The sequence below is a fragment of the Rhinoraja longicauda genome, chromosome 26 (genome assembly GCF_053455715.1).
Source record: "Rhinoraja longicauda isolate Sanriku21f chromosome 26, sRhiLon1.1, whole genome shotgun sequence".
In the NCBI taxonomy this organism is placed as follows: Eukaryota; Metazoa; Chordata; class Chondrichthyes; order Rajiformes; family Arhynchobatidae; genus Rhinoraja; species Rhinoraja longicauda.
The window spans coordinates 20,945,282-20,955,927 of record NC_135978.1 but is presented as its reverse complement, the minus strand read 5'-3'; the positions used below and the strand labels follow the sequence as shown (position 1 = coordinate 20,955,927).

Below are 10,646 nucleotides of genomic sequence, written 5' to 3'. Positions count from 1 at the left end.
CCCATCACCCTGCTCCTTTCCCCTCCTTTGCACACATCTCCCATGCACAAGTCCCCATTACTCTTTTATCCTGCCCTATTTTCCTCCCACATCCCCCCAATATCTAGTATTGCATTTCATCCCCTCTTCACTCCGTATCGTCCCCACTTTAGTCTCCTTTTCACCTCCAGCCTTTGTCCCTTACTCCACCCATCTGCCAATCAACCCCCTCTCACCTGTATCCACCTATCACTTGCCAGACTTTGCCCCCCACATGCCTCTCTTTTCCACTTTCTCCCCCCTACTCACGAGAGGAATAGATCGGGCAGATGCATAGTCTCTTGACCAGAATGGGTGAATCAAGGACCAGGGGACATGGGTTTAAGGTGAAGGGGAATTTTTTTAATGGAAAACTAAGGAGTAACTTTTTCACACAAAAGGTGGTGGGTGTATGGAACAAGCTGCCGGGGGAGGTAGAAACAGTTAGACAGGTACATGGATAGGACAGGTTTGGAGGGATGTGGGCCAAACGCAGGCAAGTAGGACTAGTGTAGCTGGGACATGTTGGGCCGAAGGGCCTGTTTCCACACTGTATCACTCTATGACTCTCTATGACTCTAAGGGCCCCGACCCGAAACGTCGCCTGTTCATTCCCTCCACAGATGCTGCCTGACCCGCTGGGTTCCTCCAGCACGTTGTGTTTTGAATTGGAACGAATCTGTTACCCAGAGAGAGCTGAGCGAGGCCCAGGACCACACTGAGAGGGGAGATGATCACGTTTGGCTTCTTGGTTTTCATCAGAACCTTCCGGAACATCTCCATGCCAAAATCAGTGATGGCTTTTCCCAACAGCTGCATGGTCTCCGGTGAGCTGGCGCCCGCACATGGTTCTGACACCTGCTCCTCACCGCCACTCTGAAGCACCTGCTTCATCACCACCTTCGTAGATTCAACCAAAACCTCTTGGGAATATGATGGGGTGTCTGGATGGTGGGCACCTTCTAGATGGTGGGCATCATATGAATCAACATTTGGATAGTCACCATCTTCCAGATGACCATCTGGATGGTGGGCATCGTGTGAATCAAAATCTGGATAGGCACCTTCTGGATCAACATCTGAATAGCCACTTAATGGATCACAATTCGGTAGGGCACCTTCTGGATCAACATCTGGATGGTGGGCATCTTCCATGCAGTTGCCAGGCCTGTCGGTGCCCATTAGGTCAGCGTCTGTCCCATCATCACAGTCTGTCGGCTGGGTGGAGAGGGGAGCTGAGAGCTCTTGGGCTTCAGTCAGTACCTGTGGAAGTCAAAGACATGGTTGTTCAGCCAGGTGCTGGGTTGTGGGGGGCAAAGAAGGGGTAAAAGATCAGAGCAGTAAGAATGAAGAGGCAAAGGAAGAGAAGAAAGACAAGATGAAAGTCTGCTTTACTGCAAGACTTCCTACCAAGTCTCCCACACCGCTCCTCGGCACGGCGCTCCCTCACAGCCCCTCCTACACCACGGCGCTCCCTCACTGCCCCTCCTACACCACGGCACTCCCTCACAGCCCCTCCCACAGCGCGGCGCTCTCTCACCGCCCCTCCTACACCACAGCGCTCCCTCACAGCCCCTCCCACAGCGCGGCGCTCTCTCACCGCCCCTCCTACACCACAGCGCTCCCTCACAGCCCCTCCCACAGCGCGGCGCTCCCTCACCGCCCCTCCCACACCACGGCACTCCCTCACCGCCCATCCCACAGCGTGGCGCTCCCTCACCGCCCCTCCCATAGCGTGGCCCTCCCTCACAGCCCCTCCCTCACAGCCCCTCCCATAGCGTGGCCCTCCCTCACCGCCCCTCCCACAGCGCGGCGCTCCCTCACCACCCCTCCCATAGCGTGGCGCTCCTTCACAGCCCCTCCCACAGCGCAGCGCTCCCTCACCGCCCCTTCTTCACAGCCCCTCCCACAGCGCGGCGCTCCCTCACCGCCCCTCCTTCACAGCCCCTCCCACAGCGCGGCGCTCCCTCACCGCCCCTCCCACAGCGTGGCGCTCTCTCACCGCCCCTCCCATAGCGCGGCGCTCCCTCACAGCCCCTCCCACAGCGTGGCGCTCCCTCACAGCCCCTCCCACAGCGTGGCGCTCCCTCACAGCCCCTCCCACAGCGTGGCGCTCTCACCGCCCCTCCCATAGCGCGGCACTCCCTCACAGCCCCTCCCACAGCGTGGCGCTCCCTCACAGCCCCTCCCACAGCGTGACGCTCCCTCACAGCCCCTCCCACAGCGCGGCGCTCCCTCACCGCCCCTCCTACACCATGATGCTCCCTCACAGCCCCTCCCACACCACGGCGCTCCCTCACTACATCCCGCACACACTCCCCTGACCTGTGCGTGGGGTTGTTACCTCTGCAGGATTCCTGGTGCTGGAGGTTTCCGGAACCACCATGTCATCCTCTCCCTGGGGAAACATGATGGACAGCTGTCAGTCTCACGCCGGCCACTGAGGCGATCGGAGCAAGCGGCTGCATAAGTCGTCCTGCATCCACGAGCGCACGGGTGAAGGCGGGAGAGAGGTGGATGTGCTGGGACACAGTGACCATCCCACTGACCACTGACCATCCCACTGACCACTAACCTGACCACTGACCATCCCACTGACCAGAGACTAGAGTGGGTGAGTGACCATCTCACTGACCATCCCACTGACCACTGACCATCCCAATGACCAGAGACTAGAGTGAGTGACCATCTCACTGACCATCCCACTGACCACTGACCATCCCAATGACCAGAGACTAGAGTGAGTGACCATCCCACTGACCATCCCAAGGACCAGAGACTAGAGTGAGTGACCATCTCACTGACCATCCCACTGACCACTGACCATCCCACTGACCATCCCACTGACCAGAGGCTAGAGTGAGCGACAACCTCATTACCAGCGACCATCTCACTGAACACTGACCATCCCACTGACCACTCCAATGACCACTGACCATCCCAGTGACCATCTAATTGACCACTGACCATCCCACTGACCAGTGACCATCCCACTGACCACTCCAATGACCACTGACCATCCCACTGACCACTGACCATCCCACTGACCAGAAGCTAGCGTGAGTGACCACCTCATTACCAGTGACCATCCCACTGACCATCTCATTGACCACTGAGCATCCCACTGACCACTGACATCTCACTGACCAGAAGCCATCTCATGGGCCAGTGACAAGTGACTAACCCACTGACCAGTGACCAGAAAGAGACCATCTCACTGACCAATGACCAGTGACCATTGCACTGACCGGTGACCGTCCACAGAGAGGTTGCTGGGGTGGGGGAGTTTGGGTCTAATCGGAGGTCATTGCCCAGTTGCAGGTCAGCCGCTGACCTTCAGAAGGGGGGCCATATCCGGAGACTGACCATTAGGGGACTCTGGGAATCACAGGAAGGGGGAGGGGAGGCCACTCTGCCCCTCCAAGCTGATGAGAATGGCGACCGAGAGCTTGGGGTAGAATTGTACGGCCGGGGGAGCTTGGATCGGCCAATGGTGGGGGGCAATGGTGAGGGGGAGGAGCAGAGAGGGTGGAAGGGAGAGGAGGGATGCTCAGTGGTCAATGAGATGGTCAGTGGGATGGTCACTGGTAATGAGGTGGTCACTCATGCTAGCCTCTGGTCAGTGGGATGGTCAGTGGGATGGTCATTGGAGTGGTCAGTGAGATGGTCAGTGGGATGGTCACTCACTCTAGCCTCTGGTCCTTGGGGTGGTCAGTGGTCAGTGAGATGGTCACTCACTCTAGTCTCTGATCAGTGGGATGGTCAGTGGGATGGTCAGTGGGATGGTCAGTGAGATGGTCACTCACTCACTCTAGTCTCTGGTCAGTGGGATGGTCAGTGGTCAGTGGGATGGTCAGTTGGATGGTCACTGTGTCCCAGCACATCCACCTCTCTCCCGCCTTCACCCGTGCGCTCGTGGATGCAGGACGACTCATGCAGCCGCTTGCTCCGATCGCCTCAGTGGCCGGCGTGAGACTGACAGCTGTCCATCATGTTTCCCCAGGGAGAGGATGACATGGTGGTTCCGGAAACCTCCAGCACCAGGAATCCTGCAGAGGTAACAACCCCACGCACAGGTCAGGGGAGTGTGTGCGGGATGTAGTGAGGGAGCGCCGTGGTGTGGGAGGGGCTGTGAGGGAGCGCCACGCTGTGGGAGGGGCTGTGAGGGAGCGCCACGCTATGGGAGGGGCGGTGAGAGAGCGCCGCGCTGTGGGAGGGGCGGTGAGGGAGGGCCACGCTATGGGAGGAGGGGCGGGGGGTTGAGGAGGGCAAGGGGTTGTAGGTAAGAAGGCAAAGGGGGAATAGAAGGAGGAAGGGAGATGGAGGGAGAGCGAGAAGAGGGAGGGAGAGCAAGGAGGGAGAGGGAGAGATGGAAGAGGGAGAGAGGGAGGGAACGTGATGAGAGAGATAGGTGGGATAGCAAGGAGGAAGAGAGAGGAGGGAGAGGAGGAAGAGGGACAGAGGGAGGGAGGGAGAGCAAGGAGGGAGGGGAGGAAGAGAGGGAAAAGAGAGGAGGGAAGGGGGAGAGTGAGGAGGGGGGAAGAGAGGGAGAGTGAGGAGGGGGGGAAGAGAGGGAGAGTGAGGAGGGGGGGAAGAGAGGGAGAGTGAGGAGGGAGGTTTGAAGGGATGAGGAGATAGGATTACTCTTTACATCAGCGATGAGCGCGGACGTGAGGAAACACCAGAGAACGACGACCAAAGTCCGAGTCTTCATGTTGGATCTCTGCAAAACAAAGCACAGGTCTGATCTCCGGCAGGGGGCAGTGCGGTCACCGCGCTCCCCTGCGCCCCAGTGCACCCCTTCCCCACAGTCCAGTGCCTGACACACACACACAGCCAGCGCCCCACAGCGAGAGATCTTGCTCTGCCCGAGTCCAGCAGTGGTCTGAGCGCTGGGAGACCTGAACTTCCAGCAGGCTGCTTTATGGAGAAGCAACCCCAGGTACAAGGGGAGAGAGGGGGTGGGGTTGGGGGGGGGGGGGGGGTAACTGGGCAGCCATCACGGGAGAGTCCAAGGTTAAGAGGGGAGATTGGATCGCCCCCCGTCCCCTCCCTCCGCAAGGGGGGCGATCCAATCTCCACCCCATGGCTTCCCACCCAAACACCTTCATACTCAACCCCCCTCTACCCAATACCCCCCTTTCTTAAACACCCCCTCCTGCAACACCCACCTACCCCCCTCCCACCCCACCCCACCCCACCCCACCCCACCTAACTCCTCTGCCCAACACCCCCTCTATCCAACTACCCCTCCTATACCACCCCACCTACACCACCCCTCCCCAACGCCCCCTCTACACAACGCCCCCTTCCACACCATCCCCACCTACCCCCCCCCCCTCCCCAAAGCCCCCTCCCACGCCACCCCTAACCCCCCTCTCACCCAACATCCCTCACCCGCTCAACCCCTATTCCGCCCCCCCCCTTCCCCTTCCCCCCTTCCCCCCTTCCCCTTCCTCCCCCCCCAAGGCGTCCAACCCGAACACCCCCTCCTACCCCCCTCAATATCCTCTTACCCAACCCCCTCCCCAATCTCTCTCTACTCCCTCCTACCCCTATCCCCCCTCCTACCCCCCCCCTCCCCGCTCTAAAGGGCCCGGCTCCCCAACACAAGGCCATTCGCAGCTGGGAGACAGTGGGCCTTCCCCGCCGCCCCCATGGCCGCGGGAGGCGAGGGGACCCAGCTGGAAGGGAACCGTGGCCTTACCTCTGTCGTCTCAGCCCGTCCCGTATCCACTCCCAGCCTGAAATGGCCAAAGAGGCTGCCGAGGTCAGTGGTGTGCTCGATCACTGAACCAACAAGCAGTCGCTTCCCGGACCAGCACTCAGATGTGCAGCACTTTGGTCAACGTGGGTTGTTTTTAAATGTGCTATACAAATAAAATTGACTTGACTTGACTTATCACCAACTTCCCTTCAACAAACATTGAGCCACAGCCCTGTTAAACATTTGCCCGGAGCCTGCTGCACATTCCCGACAACCACCGGCCACTCAGCGTGTCCGAGCTGACCACAGGACAGCCCCACGTCCCCTCACACCCGTACCCCGTCCCCGAAACACTCTCCATCCCCCCAACCCTAAACTCCCTCCACACCCGCAACCCCAAGCTTCATCCACACCACCCCCTCCTAACTCGCGACCCTGAAACACCCCCCAACACCTGTACCCCGAAATTCCACCCACCCCCCCCTCCATCCCACTCTCCCTAAATAACAACCTCCTTTCCCAAAGCTCCATCCTTCCACTATAAACTCCATCCACACCACTTCTACCAAAACCCCACCCCCAAACTCCTTCTGACCCCCTCACCCCCATCCCGCTAAACTCCCTCATCCCTAAACAACCATCCCGCGAAACTCCCTCTGATCCGCTCAACCATCCCGCTAAACATCATCATCTGACCCCCTAAATTCCCTCCCCCTAAACCCCATGGATGCAAGCGAGAGTATTGCCAACCTTCTGGTCACACGTCATTTAATTTCCAGTCCCAATCTGATCTCTCTGGCATCAGTCTCCAACACTATTCAAAGGTATTCCATGCAAACTCAAGGATTAGCACCATGCAAACTCAAGGATATGTATATTTACATATGCAGACGCTGCCATGTTTTGGCGCCATTTCCACAGTCCAAAGTCTGGTCCGTCTGCTGGAGCAGCTCCCAATCCTGGTAAACCCAGGCTCATGCAGGGCCTCCTTCGTCGTTTTCACCGGGAATCCAACCCAGAGTGGAGGTTAGCACTCGGCCCTCAGGGAATCCCATTAAAAATACCACTGATGAGGGCCCACTGTCTGCCAGCACCGATCCCCTCCTCCACCGTGTACCACTCCTCTCTCGACTTCAGGTCCCAATCCAGCAAAGAGGGGAACTTTCTTGCGATCGATGCAGTGGTGCGCTACCAGAGACTATGCCCTGCTCCTCTATTCGACCGCGTCATATTATTTACCCCATTGTTGCTTGAGAGGCCCCCTAATACTGACAGTTCCCCATCTGATAACAGTATTCCTTTCTCCCCGTGTCCCACATCCTTAATAGCCAGACCGCTGAGGGAGTCGCCTACCCTTTGGCGGAACCGGTCTCCCAATTCCACTAGGGCTTTATGTGGGAAATCCCGGGTAGTGACAGTGGTTGCCAAAGGATCCCCTTCTTCCTCCCCATTCCTCACGTTTTCGACCAGGGTCGGCTGGGCCTGCTTCACTTCCCGTCCTTTATCTGAATAGGGGGCCAATGGGACGAGTGGTACATATGGGGGCAGGGGAATGACAGGACCTTTGACCAACAATTCCTGTTGGTCATCCTCACCGTACCATATGTCCCCCTCCCACATGCCCAGGCCAGGCCCTCTCCCCTTTTTACCTCGATTGGGTCCAGAATCCAATTGGACCTCCAGGCCGCGACTTCTTGTTTCACTTTTATTTAATTCTGTGGGCACGGTGGCGCATCCCAGATCTTATCGAAACGTTAGAGTTTCTGCCTTACAGCGCTGACAGCGCCAGAGTTCCGGGTAAGAGGGCTGTCTGTACGGAATTTTACGTTCCCCCCGTGACTTTTCTCCGAGAACTTCGGCTTCCTCCCACTGTCCAAAGACGTACAGGTTTGAGGCGAGGCCCGGGGAGCGGCTAGGCGAGGCGAGACCCGGCCTGATGGAGAGCGAGTCCCGGCGAGCGGCGAGGCGAGGCCTGTTAGATGGAGCTCTTAATGATAGCGGAGTCGAGGGGTATGGGGAGAAGGCAGGAACGGGGTACTGATTGAGAATGATCAGACATGATCACATTGAATGGCGGTGCTAGCTCGAAGGGCCGAATGGCCTCCTCCTGCACCTATTGTCAATTGTCTCCCTCCCCTAAACTTCCCCGCTTGTTAATTTATAAATGGAGTAAGAGCAGATTGTGGCTGCGGTGGCGGGGTGTACAGGGGGTATAGAAAGGGACTGAGAACATGCCCTTGCGGGGATAGTCACAAAACGCTAGAGTAACTCAGCGCGGCAAGCAGCATCTCTGGAGAGAAGGGTCACCACACGAAACGTCACCCATTCCTTCTCTCCAGAGACGCTGCCTGTCGCGCTGAGTTACTCCAGCTTTTTGTGACTATCTTCGGTTTAAACCAACATCTGCAGTTCTTTCACACACGTACCCTTGCGGGCCGGCGGTGTCGAGGGTTGTTGTGCAGGATGTTTTGTTCCCTAACCTCACTGACTAGTTTATGCCAACAGTCATTGACCCAGTTGCAGAGGGGGGAGGAGGGAGGAGGAGGGGGGGTTGCTGACTCCGAGGTCCAGCAAGCAGTTTGTTTGGGATTCTGGTGTTGAAGGTGGAACTGCAGTCGATAAACAGGAGTCAGTCATATGTACAAAGGAACAGCAGATGCTGGTTTAAACTGAAGATAGACCCAAAGTGCTGTAGTAACTCAGCGGGTCAGGCAGCAGCTCTGGTTGCGTTTTCAGACCTGAAGCATCACCCATTCCTTTTTTCCAGAGATATTGCCTGACCTGTTTAGAGACACAGCGCGGAAACAGGCCCTTCGGCCCACCGAATCGGCACAGACAACGAGCCCCGCACACTAACACTATCCTACACTAGGAACAATTTGCAATTTACAGAAGCCAATTAACCTATGAACCTGTACGTCTTTTTCTCCCCTCGGAGAAAATCCAGGCAGGTCACGGGAAGAACGTGCAAACTCCGTGTAGACAGCACCCGTAGTCAGGATGGAACCCGGGTCTCTGGCGCTGCAAGGTAGCAACTCTACCGTTGCTCCACCCTGCCGTCCTCATACCTGTTGAGTTACTCCAGCACTTTGTGTCTATCTTAGGAGTCTGTCATGGGTGGCCTTGTTCTCCAGATGCACCGACTGCCTCCTCTCCACCAGTCTCTGTCCCTCCACCTGTTTGAATCCTGTCCCCTTCTCTGCTGAAGTGTCTGCCCTCCGCCTCTTTCAAGCTAGGAGCCCTGGTGTGTGATGGACTGGGCAATTTCCTGCTGTCTCGGTCAGTGTATCTGCCAAACCACATCGTGTTGCATCCCAGAAGGGTTCTTTCTATGGAGCATCTGTGCAAATTGGCAAGTCATTGAAGACATGTCAAATTTGCTCTAACTCTTGAGGAAGTGGACCCGTCAGTGTGCTCTCTTACCCATGGCGTCAGTGTGGTGAACCAGGGCACTGTGATATTTACTCCCTCAAACTTGAATCTCTCAATCATCTCCACATCAGCACCATTGATGCTGCCTGGGCGTGTTAAACCACATTTCCTGAAGTCAGTGACTAGCTCCATTGCCTTGCTGATATTGAGGGCGAGGTTGTCTTCTTGACACCGTGTTACTAAGTCTCCCATCTCCTCCTGCACACTGTCTCGACATTGTTTGAGATCCTGCCCCGCACAGCGGTGTCATCTGCAAACTTGCAAATGGAATTTACAGCAGGATTTGGCCACAGTCGTGAGGTTACAGAGTGTATTCAGTAAAGGACTGAGAGCACATCCAGTGCTGAGAATGATCATGGTGGGGTTTCTGTTGTCTATGCTCACTGATTGTGGTTTATGGGCCAGGAAGTCACAGGTCCAGTTGCAGGAGGGGGTGCTGACTCCAAGGTCCAGGAGGCTGGAGATGAGTTTGATTGGGGTGATGGTGAAGGTCTAGTCAATAAGCAGCAGTGTGCTGTTGGTATCCTCGTTATCCAGATATTCCAGGGATGAGTGAAGGGCGAGGGAGACGGCGTCTGCTGTGAAGTTGTTAGCATGGTCGGCAAACTGTAATGAATCAAGGCTGTCTGGTGGGCTGGAGTTAATGTGTGCCATAACCAATTTCTCAGAACACTTCATGATGGCGGGTGCCATAGTCAATAAGGCACACTACCTTGCCTTTTCTTTGGCACAGGGAGGATAGTAGTCTTTGTAAAGCAGGTGAGTACCATAAAACAGAGCAGGCAGAGGTTAAAGATGTTCACAAATGCTCCTGGCAGCTGGTCCATACAGGATCCGAGGCTAAGGCCAGTTGCTTTCCATGGGTTGATCCTCAGGAAGGCTGATCTGACGCTGACCATGGGAGGCTGTCAGACATCCAGCACAAGCAGGCCATTCTTTCCAGCCAGGCCATACCAGCACCTCAATCTATCAGCGTGACCCTTTTTATATTCGCCAATTAAATCCAGCTGCTGCATTCACCTCACCCCTCCCCGGGGGGGAACGAGGGGGCTTTGTGGCTCGTGCCATTCTCTGGGGGAGCGAGCTGTTGTGTGTATAAAGAATCCACATGCAGCAGCGTGAAGGAGGCAGGTGGTCTTGCACCAAGACAAGCACTCAAGATGCAGTGGTGGAGAAGGCTGCAGCTTACACAGACGATGGGCAGAGTATGTGGAGGGGCTCAAGGCCCTGTTTCTGTGCTGTCTGATCATGACTGGCAGAAACATTCTCCCCGCAGTCTCTTCACTGCTCAGCCCTTTGTGCTGAGGGAACGCTGCATGCTCACCTTTCACTGACAAGTACACAGTGTCTCCCATCTCTCTTCATACCTGCAGCAACAAGGTGGGCAAACGCCACGTGGTCTGACAGAGGCACATGCAACATCAACCCCAGTACTCGGTCTGTGTGACACCCCCCGACCAGGGGTACGTCCTACGATGGAGCCTTGTAC

General features: G+C 56.6%; 1 protein-coding gene across 1 annotated transcript; it reads right to left on the bottom strand.

Annotated features, from left to right (window-relative positions):
- Positions 1-380: 380 nt before the first annotated feature.
- LOC144606154 (uncharacterized) lies at positions 381-9,349 on the bottom strand. Its single transcript, XM_078421954.1, has 5 exons — positions 9,149-9,349; positions 5,726-5,857; positions 4,670-4,741; positions 2,363-2,416; positions 381-1,281 (listed from the first exon to the last, which is right to left on the bottom strand). Exons 1-5 carry the CDS (start codon positions 9,347-9,349, stop codon positions 589-591), a joined length of 1,152 nt encoding a protein of 383 aa, XP_078278080.1. The 3' UTR covers positions 381-588.
- Between the last annotated feature and the right edge of the window lie 1,297 nt (positions 9,350-10,646).